Source organism: Chiloscyllium plagiosum, unplaced genomic scaffold, assembly GCF_037043375.1.
Source record: "Chiloscyllium plagiosum isolate Xiang-an unplaced genomic scaffold, Cpla_swu_hap1 HiC_scaffold_25, whole genome shotgun sequence".
NCBI classification, from domain to species: Eukaryota; Metazoa; Chordata; class Chondrichthyes; order Orectolobiformes; family Hemiscylliidae; genus Chiloscyllium; species Chiloscyllium plagiosum.
Window position 1 is genome coordinate 30170759 of NW_028270163.1, and position 24967 is coordinate 30195725.

Consider the following 24967-nt stretch of genomic DNA (forward strand, 5'->3'; position numbering starts at 1 on the left):
CACATACTGAATCAGAAAATTGTCTTGTACACACTTAAGAATTTCCTCTCCATCTAAACCTTTAACACTATGGCAGTCCCAGTCGATGTTTGGAAAGTTAAAATCCCCTACCGTAACTACCCTATTATTCTTACAGATAGCTGAGATCTTCTTACAAATTTGTTTCTCAATTTCCCTCTGACTATTGGGGGGTCTATAATACAATCCCAAAAAGGTGATCATCCCTTTCTTATTTCTCAATTCCACCCAAATAACTTCCCTGGATATATTTCCGGGAATATCCTCCCTCAGCACAACTGTAATGCTATCCCTTACCAAAATTCCATTCCCCCTCCTCTCTTGCCTCCCTTTCTATCCTTCCTGTAGCATTTGTATCCTGGAACATTAAGCTGCCAGTCCTGCCCATCCCTGAGCCAAGTTTCCGTAATTGCTATGATATCCTAGTCCCATGTTCCTAACCATGCCCTGAGTTCATCTGCCTTCCCTGTTAGTCCCCTTGCATTGAAATAAATGCAGTTTAATTTATTAGTCCTACCTTGTCCCTGCCTGCCTTGACTGTTTGATTCACTTCTGTTCTCAACTGTACCAGTCTCATATTGATCTCTTTACTCACTATCTCCCTGGGTCCCCCCCCCCCTTACTAGTTTAAATCCTCCTGAGTAATTCTAGCAAATTCCCCTGCCAGTATATTAGTCCCCTTTCAATTTAGATGCAATCCATCCTTCTTGTACACGTCACTTCTACCCCAAAAGAGATTCCAATGATCCAAAAATGTGAATCCTTCTCCCATACACCAGCTCCTCAGCCATGCATTCATCTGCTCTATCCTCCTATTCCTGCCCTCACTAGCTCGTAGCACTGGGAGTAATCCAGATATTACTACCCTTGAGGACCTCCTTTTTAAATTTCTGCCTAACTCTCTGTAATCTCCCTTCAGAATCTCAACCTTTCCCCTTCCAATGTCGTTGGTTCCAATGTGGACAATGACCTCTTGCTGGCCCCTCTCCCCCGTGAGAACATTCTGCACCCTCTCTGAGACATCCTTGATCCTGACACCAGGGAAACAACACACCATTCTGCTTTTTCTCTGCTGGCCACAGAAACGTCTGTCTGTACCTCTGACTACAGAATCCCCTAACACAATTAATCTCTTGGAAGCCGACGCACCCCTCGTTGCATTAGAGCCAGTCTCAATACCAGAAACTTGGCTGTTCATGTTACGTTTCCCTGAGAATCCATCACTCCCTACATTTTCCAAAACCGCATACCTGTTTGAAATGGGTATATCCACAAAAGACTCCTGCACTAGCTGCCTACCTCTCTTACCCTTCCTGGAATTAACCCATCTATATGACTGTATCTGAGACTTTCCCCCTTCCTATAACTGCCATCCATCACATACTGTTGCTGTTGCAAATTCCTCATCGCTTCTATCTGTCTCTCCAACCGATCCACTCGATCTGATAAGATTCGCATCCAACACCATTTATGGCAGATATAATCTGCAGTAACCCTTAAACTCTCTTTAAACTCCCACATCTGACAAGAAGTACATATCACTGCAAAGGCCATTTTTGCTCCTTCACAATCTACAGACCCAGAAAATAACACCGTCTTATTCCTCTACAAACACTGCCCCAGGTTAAATTAATAGCTATAGCTTATATTTTAAGTTTAATCGAGAGACTTATCTCCAAAAACATATAATCAAGAAAGAATCCACTGTACCCACTACTGCAGCCTTTCTCTCGGACAGACTTAAAACAACAATTAACTTATCTGATTCTGTGCTGTGAACTTTGCCCAACAGTTCCTCCAAGATTAGTTGTGAATTTCACTGTTTGTTAATTTTCCCAGATGCACTCCGATGTCCAGTGATACACAAATTCAAACACAAAGACAGTAACTGTGCAGGTTCTCTCTCTCTCTCTCTCCTGTACTGTCCTCAATATGTGCTTCCTTTGTCTGCTCTTCTCCCTTTTAAAACTGCTGTTGTGTTGACTTTTATTTTCCAAAGTTCCAAAACAATGCAACAGCATATGAAACAGTAATTGCTGCTCCTGGAATTCGAGGAAATCACCTCCAACACGTAAAATACCTCAAAAAAAGAGCAGCTCTTACAGCCAGAAATTTTTCCTGTCCTCCATCTTGGATTACCCAGAATCCTTCTGAACTCTGGAGTTTCTCACAATCTTGGGAAGAGTGAAACACATTGTGATGCATTCAATTAGAATGCTTTCTATGGTGCATCTATAAAAAATGTTAAACATCCTTGTTGTCATGCTGAATTTCCTCAGCTTCCTGAGGAGGCAGAGACGTTGTTGTACATTTGTTACCATCAGGATGACATGGGTGGACCAGGACAGATTATTAGTGATCATCACTCTCTGGAACTTGAGGCTATCATGTATCTTCACCTCAGCACCATTGGTGCGGACAGGGGCATGCCCCCCACTCTGTTTCCTGAAGTTAATGACCAGTTCCTTCATTTTGCTGATGTTGATGGAGAGATTGTTGCCTTTACATCATGTCGTCATTGTTTGAGACCTGACCTACAACAGAGGGGTTGTCAGCAAACTTCTAAATGAAGTTGGGTTAGAATATTGCTACACAGTCATGGGTGTATACAAAGTACAGTAGGGGGTTGAGTACGCAGCCTTGTGAGAAAGAAAGATTGAATTAAATGGAATTAGCATTAGAATTAGAATATCCTTTATTATCACTTGTACTCAAGTACAGTAGCACAGGAGTACAGTGAAAAGTTTGCCATGTCACTCCAGGTGTCGCCATCTTAGGTACAAAGTACCTAGGTACAGAACTTAGACACAAAATAGAGAAATGAAGGAAAAGAAAGGAAAAAACTTACATTACTGAGTTATTCATAGTATAGTCAGAAAACATGAGAAATATAGTTCAGAAGATAAGCAATACAGTCGTTCTATAAAGGGTCGAAAATAGATCAGTGCAAGGGTTTCCACATATCATCTGACTGGGTTCACAAGCCGCTAACTGCCCACACCAGTCTCCGATCACTGGTTATTCCCGCACCACTCGGGTCTCCAGTCTCGGGCTATCCCTGCTGCACTCGGGTCTCCACTCTCTGGCTATCCCTGCTGTACTCGGGTCTCCAGTCTCTGGCTATCCCTGCTGTACTCGGGACTCCAGTCTCTGGCTATCCCTGCTGTACTCAGGTCTCCAGTCTCTGGCTATCCCTGCTGCACCCGGGTCTCCAGTCTTTGGCTATCCCTGCTGTACTCGTGTCTCCAGTCTCTGGCTATCCCTGCTGTACTCGTGTCTCCAGTCTCTGGCTATCCCTGATGTACTCGGGACTCCAGTCTCTGGCTATCCCTGCTGTACTCAGGTCTCCAGTCTCTGGCTATCCCTGCTGTACTCAGGTGTCCAGTCTCTGGCTATCCCTGCTGTACTCGGCTCTCCAGTCTCTGGCTATCCCTGCTGTACTCGGGTCTCCAGTCTCTGGCTATCCCTGCTGCACCCGGGTCTCCAGTCTTTGGCTATCCCTGCTGTACTCGGGTCTCCAGTCTCTGGCTATCCCTGCTGTACTCGGCTCTCCAGTCTCTGGCTATCCCTGCTGTACTCAGGTCTCCAGTCTCTGGCTATCCCTGCTGCACCAGGATGTCCAGTCTCTGGCTATCCCTGCTGTACTCGGGACTCCAGTCTCTGGCTATCCCTGCTGTACTCGGGTCTCCAGTCTCTGGCTATCCCTGTTGTATTCGGGTCTCCAGTCTCTGGCTATCCCTGCTGCACTCGGGTCTCCAGTCTCTGGCTATCCCTGCTGCATCCGGGTGTCCAGTCTCTGGCTATCCCTGCTGTACTCGAGTCTCCAGTCTCTGGCTATCCCTGCTTTACTCGGGTCTCCAGTCTCTGGCTATCCCTGCTGTACTCGGGTCTCCAGTCTCCGGCTATCCCTGCTGTACTCGGCTCTCCAGTCTCTGGCTATCCCTGCTGTACTCGGGTCTCCAGTCTCTGGCTATCTCTGCTACACCCGGGTCTCCAGTCTTTGGCTATCCCTGCTGTACTCGGGTCTCCAGTCTCTGGCTATCCCTGCTGTACTTGGGTCTCCAGTCTCTGGCTATCCCTGCTGTACTCGAGTCTCCAGTCTCTGGCTATCCCTGCTGTACTCGGGTCTCCAGTCTCTGGCTATCCCTGCTGTACTCGGGTCTCCAGTCTCTGGCTATCCCTGCTGTACTCGGGTCTCCAGTCTCTGGCTATCTCTGCTGCACCCGGGTCTCCAGTCTTTGGCTATCCCTGCTGTACTCGGGTCTCCAGTCTCTGGCTATCCCTGCTGTACTTGGGTCTCTAGTCTCTGGATATACCTGCTGTACTGAGGTCTCCAGTCTCTGGCTATCCCTGCTGCACCCGGCTCTCTAGTCTCTGGCTATCCCTGCTTACTCAGGTCTCCAGTCCCTGGCAATTTCTGCTGTACTCGGCTCTCCAGTCTCTGGCTATCCCTGCTGTACTCAGGTCTCCAGTCTCTGGCTATCCCTGTTGTACTCGGGTCTCCAGTCTCTGGCTATCCCTGCTGTACTCGGCTCTCCAGTCTCTGGCTAACCCTGCTGCACCCTGGTGTCCAGTCTCTGGCCAACCCTGCTGCACCCGGGTGTCCAGTCTCTGGCTATCCCTGCTGCACCCGGGTCTCCAGTCTCTGGCTATCCCCGTATTGCTAAGGTCTCCAGCCCACTCTGCTCCAAGCTTCCAGCTCACTCTACATCAGGACAAAACACCAAAAAGAGCTGTCGTGGGAAAAAAAGAAGAAAATTGAAAATAAATCAAAGGAGCTGAATGGCTCCCATTGGAGTGTCCTACTGTGCCGCCATCTTGACCAGTGATCTAGTCATTTTACTTTTCCTATAACTCCAAAACACCTGAAGGAAATGCGATTCTGCAATTTTCATGGCTAATTTTCAGTGTCTGCAAAGTCGACTGGAAATCTAGAAACTTAGGACTTAGGAGCAGGAGTAGGCCATTCTGCCCTTTGGGACTGCTCTGCCTTTCAGTAAGATCATGGCTGACTGCTTTGTGATCTCAACTCAACTTTTCCTTCTGCCCATCATAGCTCTTGACTGCAGCATCTATCTAAGCTTGTCTTGAATAAATTAATTGACCCAGCCACTATTACATTCTTGGGAAGAGATGTTGATTGAGGGATAAATATTGTCCAAGACACCTAAGCTAAGTCATTTAATGAGATAATGTGTTTCCACATTAACTTTTGACTTTTACAGCTAATTTGAAAACAGGAGGTTTTAATGATAAGCATTGCTTTGAGGTTATGCTTTGCTTTGAAATTGTTGCTGAATGCGTAGGATTGCATATTTTACATTGAGATCAATGATAACTCATGGTAAGTGGCTGTGTGAAAATCCATTTCATTTTGAGGTGTTGAATTAAAAGGTACACTGAGCAGAATTTAATGTGAGCACTTTTGTTTGGTAAGATGCTCATATCTTAGTCTTACACACATGCTGTCACTGAATTTCAACAGGAGAAATTCAACGGGGAGAAATATACCCGCAGGCAATTATTTCACCATTCTGATTTATCTCTTTATGGAAAGTAGTAATGGAGAAAAACTCCAGGTATCGGAACACGAATACTAATTTTTGAAAATGTATTGTCCCTTTTGCTCAAATGTTGCAGTGAAGTAAATATTATCTTTCTTTCTCGATGTTTACCGGTAGTTTTAAGGAAAATATATTATTGTGTTTCATTATATGTGTAGCTTTCATAAATGATTCCTGCTTTAATTACCATTTTACTGAATTCGTCCCTCTCGTTATAGTTTAAATAAATGTGTCCCGCCTTTGTCACAGCTCCTATGACAGACATCCTCCTTTTCCATGACCTGAATAAAGTTTTCCAAAATATCTTCCTGTTAGACCAGTCCTGCTTCGATTTTAATTTGTGTAACATTATTACTTTAATTAGTGGCTTTGCAATGTCCCTGAGTCTGCAACCTTGGATTAATATTTCTTTCATGGCATTTTGTTTCCATTTCTGTAGTTGTGCTCCATACTGCCTGAAAATGTGTTGCTGGAGCAGCGCAGCAGGTCAGGCAGCATCCAGGAAACAGGAGAATCGACGTGCCCGAAACGTCGATTCTCCTGTTCCCTGGATGCTGCCTGACCTGCTCCGCTGTTCCAGCAACACATTTTCAGCTCTGATCTCCAGCATCTGCTGACCTCACTTTCTCCTCCATACTGCCTGCTCATTCTGGCAACACGCTTGATCTGAGCTGTCAGTAATCTTTTTAACTTCTCACTTTTTCAAAATGGATTATGAAACCATTTTAGAGTTTCCCCTGACCACCCAGGGATTTTAAACATGAATCGGAGAATCCTACACTGTGGAATCAGGCTATTCAGCCCATCGAGTCCACACCGACCTTCCAAAGAGCATCCCACTCAGATCCATCCCCTAACCTATCCCTGTAACCCTGCATTTTCCGTAGCTAATTCACCTAATCTACACATTCCAGAACACTGTGGACAAATTAGCATGGCCAATCCACCTAACCTGCAAATCTTTTGTTTGGTAAGATGCTCATATCTTAGTCTTACACACATGCTGTCACTGAATTGCAACAGGACTGAGGTAGGAAACCAGAGCACCCATGCAGTCATGGGGAGAATGTGCAAACTCTACACAGACAGTTGCCTGAGGCTGGATTCAAAGCTAGGTCCCTGGCACTGTGAGGTAGTAGTGCTAACAACTAACTCACTGACCTGATTCACAGAGCCTCTGATGTCTGTTCACTCACTCCTGAATCTGAACTCAAGCCTGTTCCCATAGACCACCACCACATGATGCAGCCTGTATTTGCTTTGAAATCACTAATTGTCTTTCTCCAGGGAGTTGCTAACCGTCCTGTTGCAGCACATCTCTTGTCAGGTCTGAATTACCATTCACTGAAATATTCTTTTGTTGAGGATTGCCACAAGAGGGTTGGGGTGTTCTTAAATCTTCAGGTCTTCCCTGCTGCTGACTACCACTTGAGGAGGCAACTTAAAGCTGATTCCTGATTAAGGACTTTTGCCCGAAACACCAATTCTCCTGATCCTCGGATGCTGCCTGACCTGCTGTGCTTTTCCAGCACCACACTCTCGACTCTAATCTCCAGCATCTACAGTCCTTGCCAACTTAAAGCTGAATGAAGATTTCACACCACCATTCACCATTGTAGTACAATCAGTCAAATCAAATTCAGATCAGTGCTTACCATATTGTACAGCCATGGAAATATGAAACAAAAACAAAATTAATGGAGCAACTCAGCAGGACTCGAAATGTTAACTCTGTTTCCTCTCCAGAGATACTGCTGGACCTGCTGAGTTTCTTCAGCAATTTCAGTTTTTGTTGTTCGTAATCATCATCCTCTTTGAGTGCAGAGAACTACATTCCTTACTTGGTCTAGTGTGGCTGAGGAGTATGAAGAATACTCTCTTGTCGGTAACCTGATATAGTTTATTACATGTCAGTAACTTGTTACGCATTACATTGTTGTAATAGACATTCTTGAAGAGATTTTGAAAATGACCAAACGTTAGTTCTCTCCTTTGAGATCCCAAATGTTCTGCCTACCAATCCATATGACATCTTTGAGTGTGTGCTATTTATAATACGACTCAATGTCAATGCTTTCAGACCCATATACAACCATGCTCCTTCTTGGAGATAGTTTGGTCATTTAAATATTAGTATGAGAAATCTTATACGATATTTAACTTGTCTTCCAAATTCAACCCTGGCTGGGTGGGTCTCATGGGCCTTAGCAAAACTGTCAACCTGTGGAAAGCAATGGCAGTTTCACGAGAAAGTTAGTTTTATAGTACTACCTAAGAGCCAAGAGAAATCAAAGTGTTTCCTCTCAGCCAACCAAGTTAACTTGCTTCCCTTCTCAGTTTTAACCCCTATACCACCCCTGCAAACCTGCACTTGAACATGTTCTGACCCACCCTGGAATTAAGGTCAGTCGCCCTAGGGTGCAAAGATTTCCCTTGTGATCAGTTTTGCTCAAGATTGAGATCGAAGACTCACCTCAGGAATAATTAGATTCCTTCCCTAAATCGCCATGACCCCTGCCCCCTCAGCATGAGCAGAATAGCCACCACCCCCAAAGGTCTGACTGCATCCATTGATAGATAAGTACCTGACCACTCCACCTCCCCAAGATCAGAACCCCACTCCAAAGGAATCAGGAGTTTCCTCACCTACTGTGCACTATCTCACCCATGCTCAGGCATCACCACCCAGCCACTGGAACAGGGTGTCTTCTCAGAGATAAATGGTATGTTGTGCAGTCAGACTCCACAAGTGCATTGGCCAAAATTTCTCCCGCCCCGGGCGGCTCAGAATATCTGCCCAGTAAATATTACTCAATCAGCCTGAATTCTGAACTATTAGAATATTTTGAGTCACCTTTCCAGGAGAAATTCTTTGCCTATCACCCATTTTTCAGGGTGTTTTCTCAAGTCTTCAATTGGTTCTACTATGGTCAGAACCATTCAACAAACTTGATTGTTGGTCATTTATTAACTTGTAAGATAATGGAGATAAACAATATAAGCTGGCTACTCAGAGTGAAATTCACCTTCAATGATTGTACCAAATGGGTGATGGGGAATCAGCAACCAATCCTGGATTATTTTTAGCATTCACTTCAATAGAAATCAAATTCAGACAGGATGAAAAATAGACTGCCAATTCATTATGACCGGTTTTGCAGTATTGCCAAGTCAACTTTAACGTGTTCACCACTGGAGGTCAAAACTGGAGCACATGAATCACATTTCCCAGGGGTTTGGAATCCACAAAGCTAATGGTTTATCCTGCATTTTAAGTGTCTCCAGCATAAATGTAATTTACATTAATGACCTGCATATATGCAACTTGTGCTATCATTCAGTAACTAGGGTAGCAAATCTTGGGCACACTGAACATTTTCAGAGGTTTGCAGAAAGACACTGAGAAAGCAACTTGAGGCAAAGTCACAAGATCAGCACAACATGATCATTACTGCATTGGCATAGCACTACCCTTTAAATAAGTGGATCTGGTGCTCATAAATTATGCTTTTGATTCTGAGTGACCTTTGTATAACAAGCTCATAAAACTAATCCAAAGGCAGCCAGTGGTAATCTAACACTCATCAACTTTTGAATGAAAACTGTTGTTTCCTCAATTGGAGTATTATTCTATCTGACATAAGGGTAAGGCCAAGAAGTCTTTCAACAGGTGTTATTCATTGGGAGGCTCTTTGCATAGCAAAAGCTGAGATCAGACCTCAAAAGGATGCTGATGTACAGAGGAAACATAAAGTTTATCTACCTTCCCTCTAAATACTGGTATGGGTTAGCTGTCACTCAATCAATAAAGACAGGAGGGTTTTCAACAAAAGATTATTAGTCAGAGATTAGTCTGTATTTGATACCTCTTAAAACTGCACAATTCCAATATCCCTGTAGTTTCTTCTGAGTTTTGTTTGGTTCTCAATTAGAGTTAATGTCCATGTATATGAATGCACAATGTGTAGTAAATACAGTTGGGGAGTTACAGATGCTTTGAATTTTGATGTGGCAGTAACAGATACCTGGCCCAAGGAATGTACAGACTTGATGTTAAATATTCTTAGGTACAAGGTATTCAGAGAAGAAAGAAAAAGAAGTAAAAGAGGAAGGGTATTAATATTGGTTAAGGAGGGCATTACAGCGCTGGAGAACGAGGATGTCTCGGAAGGTCCAATCACAGAATCAGTGTGGCTGGAACTAAGGAACTAAAAGGGTATAGTTACGTTGCTAAGTGTAGTCAATAGATCATCAACTAATGGAAACAAGGTGAAAGAACAAATCTGTATGGAAATTACTGAGAGATGCCAACATTATAGTGGTACTTATAATGGGAGACTTCAATGATCCAAACATGAGTGAAATATTTGTAACGTATAGGAGAGGGAGGGCCAAGTGTTCCTGGACTGTTTATGGGAGAGCTTCCTACAGTAGTGTGCCTCTAGTCCAACAAGAAAGGATGCATGGTTAGACCAGGCTCTTGGAAATAGTTGGGCCAAGTGGATGAAGTGTCATTTAGGGAACTTTAAGAGACAGTGATTATCAGGATGATGATGGAGAATGACACATCACAATCCAAACCAAGAGAAATCAATTGGCAGGGAGCAGACTTCAATGGCCAAGGACAGAGCTGGGCAGGATTGATAGGAATGAGAGGTTGGCAGGAAAAACAGTCACTGAACAACAGGCTACCTTCAAAGAGGCGACAATCTGCATATAGTCAGGGTATAGTCCCACGATTGGGAAAGATTAAACAAATTCAAAGCTCCCTGGATAACAAAAGAGATGTAAATTAAGAAGTAGAAGAAAATGAGTGTTTATGACAAATGTCAGGTAGAACCAAGAGGAATATTGAAGGTTAAGAGGGGAGTTGAAAAAACAATTAAGAGAACCAAAGAGCAATTGTGAGAAAAGATTGGCAGCCACCATGTCCCAAATCTATGTCCAAATCAATAGTAAAAGAGTGGTAATAGGAGGTACAGGTCAGAGTAGGGACCAAAAAGGGGAATTACACCTGGAGGTGGGAGCATGGTTGAGATCTTAGTTGAATAGTTGGCCAAAGTCTTTACCAAAGAGATAGATGTCACCCAGGCTATGATGACAGAGGATGGAAACTCAGTCATTAGAAGGATTAAAAATTAATAAGGCAGAATTGTTGGATAGACTGTTGGTACTTAAATTTGACAAAGCACCAGGACTGGATTTTGAAGGAAGTGAAAGTAGAAAATGGAGAGTGCGCAGGCCACAATCTTGCACTCTTGCCTAGATTCAGAGAAGATGCCAAAAGACGAGAAACTTTAAACTATGTCAGCCTTGTTCAAGAAGGTTGTAAAGATAAGCCCAGCAATTGCAGGCCAGTCAGTTTAACTTCAATGGTGAGTAAGTTTCAAAAGACAATTATTTGGGATAGAAATAGTAGTTTTTTGAAAAAGATGGGTCGATTAAGAAGAGTCAGCATGGATTTCTAAAGGGAAATCATGTTTAACAAGCTTTCTGGAATTTTTTGGAGAGGCAACAGAAAGGGTCAATGAAAATAACACTGTTGATGCGGTGGACATGGATTTCCAGAGGTGTTTATTACTGTGACAAACAACAGAATTGTGAGGAAAACTAAAGGCCTTTAGCAACATGAATATAAAATTGGCTGAGTGATATGAAACAGAGAGCATCAATTAATTGATATTTTACAGACTTGAGGAAGGTTTGTATTGGAGTTCGGTATTGGGCCCCTTGTTTTTTTTTCCTGTCTATATATTAATGATCTGTCTCTTAGTGTGCAGGGGACAATTTCAAAGTTTACAAATCACACAAAACTTGGAAATATTTTAAACTTTGAAGAAGAAAGTGTAGAATTCCAGAAGGACACAGACAAGTTGGTGGAGTAGGCAAATAGATGGGAGGTAAGTTTCAATGCAGAGAATTATGAGCTGATGCATTTTGGTGGAAAAGGACATTGAAAGATAATGCAAGATGGGGACATAATTTTAAGGGGGTGAAGGAGCAGATGAATCTGGTTGTATATGTGCACAGATCAGGTGGAGAGAATAATTAATAGAGCATACAGTATTGTCAGCTTAATTAATAGGAGCAGAGAGTACAAGAGCAAGAAAATAATGTTGAACTTGTATAAGATGCTTGGTAGACTTCAGCTAAAAGGAAGGATGTGAACACATTAGAGACAATGCAGAATTAGTTTAAAGAATAGTTCCAGGGATAAAGAATTTCAGTTATGAGGATAGATTGAAAAAATTGGGGACATTCTTCATGGATGGAAGTAGGCTAAGAGATGGTTTGATAGAGGTTTCAAAATCACGAAACGAATAGAGTAGATAAAGAACCTGTTCAATTCATAAAAGGAACAGGAACAAGAGTCCATAGATTTAAAGTGATCTACAGAGACAAGGGTGAAGTGATTAAAGACTTTAGCACTCAGCAAGTAGTTGGGTTATGGAATGCATAGCCTGGAAGCGTGGTGAAGGCAGGTTTAATTGAAGTGTTCAAGGGGGCATTGGATAATTATTTGGATAAAAAGTATTGTGCATGGGTATGGGGGAAAAGCAAGAGATTGGTACTAGGTAACATTGCTTGTTTAATGAGCCAGTGCAGGCACAATGGATTGAATGGACTCCTTCTATGCTGTTTCTTGGAAAGTGAATGTACATGCATATGGCTGTGTTGTGCACCATCTGCTGACACTTGTACATTGTATATTGAACATTGTATAGCTTGATAGTGTACAATTATGTTTCCACATCGCTGTGAAAAGTTGCATAGTGTTATCATAAGTTATTAAAACCAGCAGATTGCTATACTTTTGAGGAGACAATTATCAAACTTGTCTTTGTCCTGGGCTAAATGGAGGATCAATAATTACTCTTCAGAAATAGGAGCATTTCCAAGGAACTGAATTCACAAGTATACTGATTTGGCAGCGACCACAGACAATTTGAACATTCATGTGTTGATGTGCACCATGGGATGTTGCACGACTGAAGGGCAGTTGTCCTCAATAGGAAATGCAAAATCTACTGAAAAACCCTGCCAGTATCTTCTGCCACTTCATGTTGGTGCAGATCTTAAGATGTTGAACAGCATGTTGAAATAGGACATCTGTGTTTTGGGTAAAAGCACCAAAGAACATCCACCTGATTAATCTCAGGCATCAACATAGAGAATGCTGGAGAAACTCAGCAGGTCCAGCAGCTCTTGTAGAGACAGAGTTAACGTTTGAGTACAGTATGACTCTTCTTCAGAACAGTTGTGAAGTTTGCTGTTGTTCCAGTGCAGACTGATTCAATGAAATGACATGGATCCATCTGCTGCTTCCTTGATGAGAGATGGAGTATTGTGTCCAATTCTGGGCACTGAACTTTATGAGGATGTAAAGACCATGCAAAGAATGCAGAAATGATTTATGAAATGCATCCAGGGACATGCCACGTTTGGATTGGCAAAGCTGGGGCTGTTTTCCTCAGACAGAAGAATGCTGACAGAGGATTTGATGAAGGTGTTCAAAGTCATGAGAAGTGTGGACTGAATGGATATGCAGAAACTGTTCCAATAGGCACAAGGGGTTCTGAAGCAGAAGGCACAGTGGTAAGGTGACTGGAAAAAGTACCAGAAGTGACTTGAGGCAAATGTTTTTAAATTGCAATTGTTTAGGATCTGGAATGCACTGTCTGAGAGGATGACAGAAACAAATTTATTTGTGGGTTTCAAAGAGAATTAAATAAGTATCTGAGGAAAACAAATGACATGGCTACAGAAAAACTGGGCCTAGCTGAGTTGTTCTTACAAAGAGCCAGCATGGACATAACAGGTCAAATGGTCACCCACGGTGCAACAACCTTCCTATAATACTATTTCCTGATTCTCTGGGGGACAGATTTTCATGTTGTACTGCCTGAGTATGTTGACTTTTCTGAGCACTGAAGGTAGAGAAAATCAGTTAATTGAATCAACAGAATCATCAGTCCAGTAGCAGAGCCCATGTCCATTGAAGTGAATCAATAGAAAATCATACAGTCTCCACCATGGCCATGTGATCATCCCACTGATGATTTTTCTGTTATGATGCCCAACTTTGTTCCATTGCAACAATGGAATCCATCCCATAGTATCCTTGTGCATTTCCCATTTGTGAAGGTGACACTTCTGACATTCCAGGTAGGTAGATTACCTGAACAGTGAGTTCTGTTTATGATATTCTCTCGCACCTTTCAGCCAGCTCTGCTATTTACATTTTCCTCTTCTTTTCCTCTGGATTGTAACATGTTCACATGTCCATGTGTAAAACAGAAAATATAGGGTGCTGAGATTGAAAAACAGGGGGGTGATAGTACTATAATCATCATAGAAGAGCACATTCTGTTCTGGACTCTCCCAGAGTATCTCCCGTTTGCCAGTCTCCCCATTTCCACTCCGTCTTTGCATTATGATATAGCATGAAACAATCAGTCTGAATGCTGTGGAAAGCTGATACTGGTGGGCAGTTGGGAATGGATCTCTCTCCATGAGTGAAGTTTTTTTTTCATTTTTCTTGAAGAGAAATTAGAGTCTCATATGAAATGTGTCACCTTATATGAAAATAAATAGGCTAAGATTTATGAATGTATCCATATAGTTCTGGTACATTTTAATCTTTCTGTATACCGCCCCTTGCCGTGCTCTATGCCAGACTTCTGGCCATTTTCTCCAATACATAAATAATAGTCTGTCATGAATGTTTGAATATAAGCATAAGGAAATTTGGATTATAATATTTAATTGTTCCATAACAAAACATTGTCTGAAATGTTTATTTATGTAATTTCCAGTTTGATCCCCAGACAAGTATTTGGATCATGTCCATAATGCACGAAGATGCCCATTGCACCACACTATAAAACGTTAATGCACATTTACTTCATACATTAGTTCTGGGGCAAAGATGCATTTCATCTCTGTGAGCCATTAAGAAAAATATATGATAGCCTTGGGACACTTCACTCTTAAATAATGGTTGAATAGTTATGTATTCAAGTGAGGAAATAAAGTTGCTTCTTTCTTTGCTTGAAAAATATTCTACAATAAGGAAAGTATGAACATGACTTAGATCGAATGATTTCTTAATTAGCAGTCTCCAGGAGACTGCAAGAAATTCAAGCATTGTTAGACAGGTTTTCAGCAGCAAGCTGCAATATCTCAGTGCCAGATCAGCATTTCACCAGTGCGATATAATAGTCCAAGCATTCCTTGCGTTCTCTTAATTATAGTAAAGACTGATATTTAAAAGATTTGTAACATATCCCTGCATTTCAACTCACCAATAAATATTCAGGTGGCTGTAATAAAGTTGTATAATGGCAGCTAAAAGTCAAGAATACAAAGCAAGCACATTTAATTTAAGGAAATCTAATTCATTCTGGTTTGGCACTGCAGCCATTATGTATCTGTCTGATGGTGTTAGGCAGAAATGATGTGATGGAGCTCGTTGCCTAGAGTACTGAAGTGAAAAGAGTTCATTATATTTCACTCAAATATACAGGACCATAATTGAGAACTCTCTATTTCAGGATATGCTTCAATTATTGAAAAATGTCTAATGCTGACATAGGAAAAAATTATATTTATTTATGCTGAGCAAATTTATTCACATATTGCAGTGAAATATTTGTAAATGCAGTGCAAGGTTTGAATTGGAAAATTAATTACAAACCTTAGTATTATTAAATTTGGTCATTGTAAATATATTATTTATCTGATTGTTTTCACCTGTGATATATCATTTTATGCTGATTAGGTTGAACCTTATCTTCCATATGAATTTACTTGTGAAGGGATGCTGGAACGTGTCCATGCTTACATCCAATACCAGGTGTGTCAATCAAGTTTTTTCTTTCTTCTCACAGGTCACTCTTCCCATGCTGTACTTTGTCAGGTGTCAGTTTTCTTATATCATTGCCAATGGTTTTGTTTTCATATCAAAAGCAGCCCAATCTTTGATATAAAGGCATTATCCACATGAGTAGAACACTTATCATCCACAAAATCTTGAGTTAAAAAATGAGAAAGGAAGAAATTTTTTTTTTTTGTTGACACTCATTAAACCTCTCCCACATTCACTTCCTGAAGAGCATGCAAACTACTGCTTTTCACAATGGACCAAAATGGAAATGTTTCCAAGCCTTTGACAATGCTGTTCCTAAAATGGCTGCTTGGTATGCAAGCATGTGATCTAGGCTTTGAAGTCAACTATTGCTTCTTTAGTGTTGAGCTACCATGGATACAACAATGATATTTCCTTTTAGTAACAACACTGGTTTTACAAAATCGTCAAATAGAATTTGGTGAGCATATTGTTTTCCATAAAATGAGATGAATGTTGAATGAAGAGTTAAGGGATTCCTGTTTACATTTTGCGAGTCTTTCATGTGGTCCAAGGATGATAAAGAAATAAGACTTTGTGATATTCTTCAAAATTAAACTGGTCAATACCAGAAAAATGGCATGTTAGAAGCTTATCTTTTAACCTTTTCACAAGTTTAGGTTAGGAAAATGGAGTTTGCACAAAATGAATTTTTATGTACTAAGGAATTTTCCAAACAAGTTTTTACTTTTTTCTTTTTACTTACCGAGGAGTAAAGTGTCTTCGGTGATGCCCATGACCTACGTCTGTATTTGAATTTCACACAAATGCCTGTGCAGTGCAATAAAAAAAATGGCAGAAGCATCAGAAAGTGTTAGAATGCCTCGAGCTAACAATCTGGCAGATTGCAATTCCACAGATGATAGGTTTTTCCTTGGAATACAGCACCACCTTGCTTTGGATTTGAACAATAACATTGAAAAACATGAGATGTCTGTCTAGTGTAAGCAGATTTGTAACCTGCAATTTTCTGAAGTCATTAGTGGATTAAAAATTTGAACTTATTATTAGAAGCACTATCCAAGTTAATCTGAATTTGCAATAAATTTTACAGGTGCTGAAATGTATGTCACAACATATGACAGGTCATGGACTTCATAGTCCACATGTATTACCAATTCCAGTGAAAATTCAATAAATTCAACTTTAAAAGTATTGCAGGAAGAAAATGATGCACAAAGTAATTTGTGAAAATGTGTCTACTCCCTAAAATCAACAAGAATGTTAACATGATAAACAACAGTCACAAAGACAAAAACATTTTACATTCAGGTAGCACCTTTAACCAAGTAAAGCATCCCAACATGCTTCACTGAAGTGTTTTTGAACAAAATTTAACAATAAGTCTCACGTGGATATATTATGACAAATGTTAGAAAGCTTGATGTACTTTAAAGCTGTAGGGATGAAATAGACATCCAGTAACCGCACAATTATCTTACAGGTCAGAACTAAAGGCATTAGGATCATGATCTCGATCAGTTGTAGTACTGAGTGAGGTTACAGAAGTAGGAAGATGGGGAAGCCATGATGGAACTTAAAAACAGCTATCTGAATTTCTTTTTAAAAATACATCTCGGTCTAGAAAATAATGTAGGTCAGTGAGCACAGAAGTCAAGTGAGAAAGAAAACAAGAGTGCATTTAATATCTCTCATTGTTCGTGATAATGGCCTGGTGCAATCATCATCAGACATTCCTATGTTTATAAGACATGGGAGCAGAAGTAGGCCGTTCGGCCCAGTCAGTCTCCACTGCTATTTACTGAGATCATGGCTGATCTCATAATCCTCAATTCCAATTTCCTGCCTTTTCCCGACAACCCTTGATTCCCTTACTGATTAAAATTCTATCTCAGCCTTAAATATACTTAATTACCCAGCCTTTACAACTCTCTGCAGTCAAGAATTCCACAGATTCCCTAAGAAAAAATTCCTCCTCATCTCTGTCCTAACTGTGCAGCTCCATACTCTGAGATTATAACCCTTCGTCCTAGACTCTTCCCCCAGGGGGAAACAACCTCTCTGTGTCCATGCTGTCAATCCTGGCAGGTTTATTAGAAATATTATTCTCCCTCCCAAAGTGTACTCTTAATAGTTTATAGAATGACTGTGCCTGTAGATACTCCCCACTCTAATTCTGCATGCTTCAACTCACTAGACCACCCAGGTTATTCTGGTTAATTTTTGCTCCAATCCATCAGTTGCCCAAATCAGCTCACTCTTGGAATTTGATTGCCGTGCCTACTTTATAGTCTGCAATAGGATCAAATAAGCAAATCAAGTGAAGGTAGTATGATTCCATATGGTACACAGTTTCTTCCCACTTCCCTCACAAAATGTGATGTTCAGGTTCTTTCCTCACCAAGGTGAAGTTTTAAAATTGTATTTGATAGTTACCTTTTAACACCTAATTTAGTTTCCAACTGAAAGATATCTAATTATGACAGCATATGTACCAATGCCATTTCTTTTCGTCTTTTTTGTAACAGGATCTGTGTGACACAGTATTTCTATCATGGCCTCAGAATCTTGCACAGCGTTTCTCACCCTCACCTAATGCCACAAATCGAATCACGTTTCCTCAAAATGTCACTGGACATTTCTGGTCTCCAAATGCCACCAAAGTGCTCACCTGGCCTCCTGTAAGCTCAATGCAATTCCAAGTATCAGCAACAGCACAATCTTGTACGAATGCCTGTCAAGAGCATGGACTCACCTGTGAACCAACATTCTTCCAGTTTATCAACAATAAGGCCATCTTTGACAAGTAAGATTTTCTTCGCTTATCCATCAATAAAATCTGAAATTTTGGATATTTCTAGTAAATTATATTATGTTGCAATGAAAATTCAACATCAACCCTTTGACAGCTCCACCAGAATTACTATTTTCAGAGAAAATAAAAGTGAATCAAAAATGCAGAAAAGATCATTTCTCTATATTCACCTATTTATGTTTTATCACTTGTGATAGTAAGACATGACATGGAAGTGCCGGTGTTGGACTGGGGTGAACAAAGTTAAAAATCACATAACACCAGGTTATAGTCCAGCAGGTTTATTTGAAAGCACTACTTAGTGGGGGCTTCCAAATAAACCTGTTGGACTATAACCTGGTGTTGTGTGATAGTAAGACAGTCAGCTTGATTTGTAGATTGGGCTCAGTTGTAGCTAAATAAAAACAATGACTGCAGATGCTGGAAACCAGATTCTGGATTAGTGGTGCTGGAAAAGCACAGCAGTTCAGGCAGCATCCAAGGAGCAGGAAAATCGACATTTCGGGCAAAAGCCCTTCATCAGGAATACAGGCACAGTGCTTGAAGGGTGGAGAGATAAATGAGAGGAGGGTGAGGTTGGGGAGAAAGTAGCATAGAATACAATAGGTGAATGGGGGTGGGGATGAAGGTGATAGGTCAGAGAGGAGGGTGGAGTGGATAGGTGGAAAAGAAGATAGGCAGGTAGGACAGGTCATGGGGATGGTGCTGAGCTGGAAGTTTGGAACTGGGGTGAGGTGGGGGAGGGGGAAATGAGGAAACTGGTAAAGTCCACATTGATGCCCTGGGGTTGAAGTGTTCCGAGGTGGAAGATAAGGTGTTCTTCCTCCAGGCATCGGTTGGTGAGGGAGCGGCTCCTCAGTTGTAGCTAAGAAAACTTTTCATGTGCTACACTTGCTCTGATGCCCCAAGAAAGGGAGCAGAGAAGTGCACTAGGTTTCCCCCGTCTACCCATCTTTCAACTGTTTTGCTGTCTGCATTGTCCAATTCTCATATTGTGAATGACTGCTTAAGTAAAATATGAAAGAGTTGCTGTTTCCCAGAGAACTGTACTCCAGCAAGAGTCTGCACCTTCTACAGAAGTGGGGAGAAATTGACTTTGCAATAAAAAAAACCTACATGAGCAGTGTATGTTGTCAGAGTGTATTTGAAAACTTTTGAGGCTGTTCAGTCCTTGGAGTGCTAAAACTTTGAATAGCCATATAATTAAGTATGCTAAGAAAAATAACTTGCATTAATATAGGTTTTTCACAACTGCTGAATATCTCAAAGAACTTTACAAGCAATATTTTGCAAGCAAGTCACTGTTATAATGTAGGAAATCCCAGCAGCCAATTTTGTGCTTAGCAAGTTCCTACATCCAAATTTGATCACGACCAAGTAATTTGATAGGGCAATAAATATTGACCAGGGCAGCATGGATAATCCCCTGCTCTTTTTCAAAATAGTGTTATGGAAACCTACTTATTGACCTAACCACTTATGGGGGTTGTAGGTGAATTTGCCCCAAAACACCTGGTAAAAATCATTGGAGTGACCAATCAGAGAACGCTCGTCCCTGTAAGTAAAAATGAGAGATTAAGTGAGGAGTTACTCATTGAGGCATAGAGTCATACAACACGGAAACAGACCCTTTGGCCCAAACAGTCCATGCTGAATATAATCCTAAACTAAAGTAGCCCCACCTGCATACTCCTGGTCCATATCCCTCCAAATCTTTCCTATCGTGTATCTATCCAAATGTCTTTTAAAAATTGTAATTGTATCCAGATCCACCACTTCCTCAGGAAGTTTATTCCAAACGCGAAACCCCCTCTGTGTAAAACATTTGCCTCTTTTGTCTTTTTTAAAATCTCTCCTCTCACCTTAAACCTTCAAGCATAGGCTGTTTCTTTCCCATGGTACCTTCTGCTCAATTCACTGGTGAGTGAATGCAGTAAAGACACAATCTGCAATTGGAAAAGAAGCAAGCATTTAAGTAAAGTGATGGCAGGGAGAGAGTCGTCATGGGAATGTTCTCCCATATATTGGGAATTAGAAATTTTGCAAGGAGAAATGGGGCTGTGGCTTTTTCTGGAAGCCAAGACTTTGTTGAGTAGAGGAGGGGTGGTCCCTTTGGTCAGAAGATTTGCCTGCTGAGGGGGTAGAAGTAGCTCCAAGAGAGGTTGGGGGTATTGAAGAGTGAGCTTCAATAGGTTTGGATGAGAAGGAGACTGTAAGAGGGATGAAGAAGAGGCAAGGCTGGGTATATCAGGAATCAGCTGCAAGAAGACTCAGGAACAAAGGAGACTGCAAGAGGAATAAGGTAGAGATAAGGAGAATTGGGAAGATAGGAAGGCTGTAAAGTGGTGAGAGAGAGAAGGGACTGCAAAAGTGAGAAGCAGGAGTTGTAATAGCAGTCAAAGAGGGAAGTATGAAGGGGTAGGGAGGGGTGAAGAGACATGCTGCATGGGAGAGAGGGAGGCTACTAGGGGTGGGCAGGATGGCTGCAAAAGGAGACAGAACAGTTCTAAGCCTGCCAACAAAGGAATTTTCTGATAACTATGAGCCAGGAAAGCTTGAAATCACTGAGGTAGTGAATTCGTTGCAAGTGTAACTGGAGCCTCGATCATGAGGCTGCAGATGTTCAGGAGCTATTTTTGAGGGAAATGTATTAGGTGCTATTGTAACAAATGCCAGGTGTCAATTATTAAACTTAAATCTGCAGCACAGTAAAAACTGTAACCACTGCCTCGTTCAAATGTCCCAGTTTTGTGCATATACAATTAAAATGTGGTAGTTGTGACCTCATCAGTCAAAAGAAGATGTATTTAGGACAGCAACTATCTGTGTGCAGAGGTGTGTGTCAGTTATTTTGCAAAAACTTTGATAACTTTATACCTGTTCCATTGTGCCAATTTAAATAGAGTTATCTAGGAAACTAATGTTTTTTTCTGATTGTTGTGGCTCAAAGTTTAATGGAAGATTGATCATTTGTGAGGTCCTTGATGAATTCTTCTAATTCTGCTTCAGTGTGAGTCCACATAGAGTCATACAGCATGGACAAAGACCTTTGGTCCAACCAGCCAACACCAACTATGTTCCTAAACTAAACTAATCCCACCTGCCTGTACTTGGGCCATGTCCCTCAAACCTTTCCTATTCATGAACTTATCCAGTAGTCTTTTAAACATTGCAACTGTACTACCACTTTCTCTCGCAGTTCAGTCTACACGCAAACCACTCTCTGTGTAAAAGAGTTGGCCTTTGTGTCCTTTTTTAAATCTTTCTCCTCTCACCTTAAAAATATGGTCCCTAGTTTTGAACTTCTCCACTTTAGGGAAAAGACCCTTGTCATTCACCTGGTCTACGCCGCTCATGAATTTATAAACCTCAGTAAGGTCACCCCATCTCATTACAAATATAGAAGATATTGATAGCATGTGACTGCATCACCTAACAAATGGAATGCCCAACAATCAAAATATAACCCTCAAGAAAATCTCAAGAGCTTTTGAAAAAAAATTTATATTCTTCCCTCATAGCTAAACTGGCAGATTAGGTCTGAGTCTATCATTTCATCTGGAAGATACCACTTTTGACGGTTCAGCATTCCTTGCACTCGGACATGAAACCAGGACCTCATGGCTCAGAGATAAGAAAATTATCAACTGAGTCACAGCTGGCATCAAAATAAAACAAAGAACTACACATGCTGGAGATGTGAAACATGAACAGATCGTGCTAGAGAAACTCAGGAGGTCTGGGAGTATCTGTAGATAGAAACACAGTTAGCATTTCAAGTCCAGTGACCCTTTGTCACAAATACTGAACTATTAAATAAACAAAAAATTGGATACATTGTCTGGGACAAATTAGCTAAGACAAATGAGAAATGACCTAGAGACTAGGGGCTGAGTACTAGAACTGTGCTGGATTGATAGCATGATTAACAGATACTTGGCACGCTTACCAACACTGGAAATATGGCTAGCATGAAATCCAGAAGTAAAGTCTTGCCAAAGAGTCTGAAAATTTGTACAATATAGATTGGATCTTCACCAGATTTGGAAATAAGAGTGCATTAAGATTGCAGATATTTATATGTGTAAAGAATTAAATATGCATCGGTTAGCAGATTTCAGTATGTTAATAACTATATTTATCATGTGTAATTTGCGAGTCCCAACACAAGTCAATGTTGCATGATACAAATCATTTTCTGAGGTTAGTTTTGGTGAGTACTATGCTAATGATATTTTGTTCAAATTACTTTTATCGACATTGTTTATCTCCTTCAGATGTCTCTCATTGGTTATGAGGTGAGAAGTGGATTTTTTCCATTTCCTGCATTAATACAAATGTTAGTTAAAAAATGTTTTTCTTCTTCCAGAAGAACATTGTGTAATGAATTATAACGAATATTAAAACTCTTGAATTTGAAGATTTTGTTTTCATTTCCAATTCAATAGGTTCAATTTTGTCTGTGACAGCATTGAGTCTGAGGCTAACCATCTCTATCCTGCCTTTGAGGAAATCGCTCAGGACTGTTACCTTCAGAAGCAGATCCTGCTGTTCAGCTGTGCAGGCCATCACCCGAAATATAGACGACTCTGTCCCTGCAGAGACTTTCGCAAGGGACAAGTGGCACTCTGTAAAGGTTGTTTGTGAACTTTTGAGCTTTTTAAGCATGAAGACTGGTAAAAAAAAGAAACCTGACTATCCTAATGATGTAATGACCCATCAGCGCTTCCATCCAATCCAAAAACCACACGATGGACACATTTCTCCAAGAGAAATAGCGAAGAAACTGAGGAAAATCTCCAAGAGTATTCCCACACAGGTTACCTTGATAAAAGAAAAGGAAAATTATACTTGAACAGGCAATATCTAACCTGTGATCTCGTTTAAGTTTCTTCAAGTGTTTGCTTTTGTTGCATGCAAATAAAAAGTCCATGTGAACTTGTTTTTAACTTATACACCTCCATGTTTAAACAATGTTTCAGACCAATCCTGTGGTTATCAATGATTCAGAATAAATATTTGTGTCAAGAATCAAGAGTTCCTTATTATTAAATATAGTTATAGATGTTTTTATTTAAGCTAGAAACCTGTAAATTAGGGGATTTTCTCCATTCCAAGTTTTGTTCTATTTGTTACATGCACAATGGTACCGAACATAATGAGACCATTGGTAACTTTTTTTTGGATTCAGTGCAGAAGTGCAACTCAAGTATTCAGTTAATCTAAATTTGCTTTTTATTCTGCATGCATCTTTATTCTGGACAAATGAATTGATGCAGCAAACAAATCTTACAAACTCTAATATTTATAAAGTTCAAAATGATTTGTTGCTCAATTGCTGTAATTTTACATCCTAAAGCCCTGGAGGAGTAAAAATGCCAGTTTCTGAATAAATCTGAATGACAACACAATCAATCACTTATTCTAATAACACAGCGTGAAAAAAATGTTTGATAGAAGACATCAAAATTGATTCCTCAAATGAGTTAGCCACAACATTGGTGCTGTGTTTCACTGAGAACTCTTCTAAACATGTTCATAAATATGAAATAAATATGGTGAAAGCTTATTGAAGGGTATCTATTAATGTCTGATCTATTTGAACTGAGTACATGTTCTTGCAAAATCTGCGTCATTTATATTTATGGCCTCTGAAAAGGATATCTTTGTATCAGATAGTGAAGTAACTTGTAATATTGGAGCACTGAGATGAAAATTTCAATGATATTAAAATTATGCTGTTGGAAAATAACTATGAATGGTCATCTGAAGTTCCTAAGTCTGTTAATTTAGTAGCAGTAGCAACTCATTTGCTGCCACTAAAATAGCAGACAGAGGTATTTCAGACAAATGCATGAAGCACTCATGTCTGTTATTCCCAATACAGTTTCAAGGCCTGTAATTTCAATACTTTTTCTCATGGGGAAGCTCAATGAATGAGAAACTGCCATTTAGCTTCGCTAGGAAATAGGAATTACAATATTTAATGTTGCTAATGTTTCTAATCTAATTAGCAGAGTGTAAAGTTAGTTTTATGGCAGCACATTATTTAAATAGGACACAAGGTGAGCAAATGTTTGATTTTAAAACTGGCATTTTTCTATTATTATACACTGTGCATTCAACATCGCTTTTCATTTTAAATTACTGAACAGCAAATGAGCTGTTATAATCTTATAAATCACAATGCAGCACTCCTGAAATATTGCTCCCACTCCAAAGAAGTGGGATGAAATCCAACTCAAAGAATACATGCACAGCACAGCCCAATCGCTATAAATCTTGCATCTGGCTGGACCGTCTGTACAAAACTGAAGAATTAAGTAACAGAGTTGTTAACATAAACTGAAGGGGGATCGAGACATTTCAATTGAGGTGTAGTATTTTATCACTGAACTTCACTGTATTGCAGTATATTTGGTGCTGCCACCAGTCCAAGCACCAGCATATATATAAAATAATACTGATAAAAGCAAATTACTGCAGATGCTGGATTCTCTCCTTACAGATGCTGCCAGACATGCTGAGATTTTCCAGCATTTTCTCTTTTGGTTTCAAGCACCAGCATATGTTCTATTTTAAAGCAGTTCTATCACATTCTACAGTGAAAGCTCTCATGTACAAGTCAAATTCACTTTTTACCTCAAATCAAGTTACCAGCTAAAAGTAAAGAAACATTTGGATGACAACAGATTATTAGGT

General features: G+C 40.4%; 1 protein-coding gene and 1 long non-coding RNA gene across 4 annotated transcripts in view; one reads left to right on the forward strand and one right to left on the reverse strand.

Annotated features, from left to right (window-relative positions):
* mgat5b (alpha-1,6-mannosylglycoprotein 6-beta-N-acetylglucosaminyltransferase B) overlaps positions 1-24027 on the forward strand; it is an 876343-nt gene extending 852316 nt beyond the window's left edge. For 2 of the 3 annotated variants that reach the window (XM_088000554.1, XM_043714644.2), the window contains 3 exons: positions 15364-15438; positions 17979-18256; positions 22714-24027. In XM_088000554.1, coding sequence (XP_087856680.1) covers positions 15364-15438; positions 17979-18256; positions 22714-22912 — 552 coding nt within the window. In that variant the 3' untranslated portion in view covers positions 22913-24027. The remainder of the gene's footprint in view (positions 1-15363; positions 15439-17978; positions 18257-22713) is intronic. The other variant, XM_043714643.2, reaches the window with a different exon arrangement.
* On the reverse strand, positions 15448-22898 carry LOC148145309 (uncharacterized). Its single transcript, XR_015761404.1, has 3 exons — positions 22796-22898; positions 16196-16260; positions 15448-15613 (listed from the first exon to the last, which is right to left on the reverse strand). It is a non-coding gene; the product is annotated as an uncharacterized LOC148145309 (long non-coding RNA).
* Positions 24028-24967: the final 940 nt, after the last annotated feature.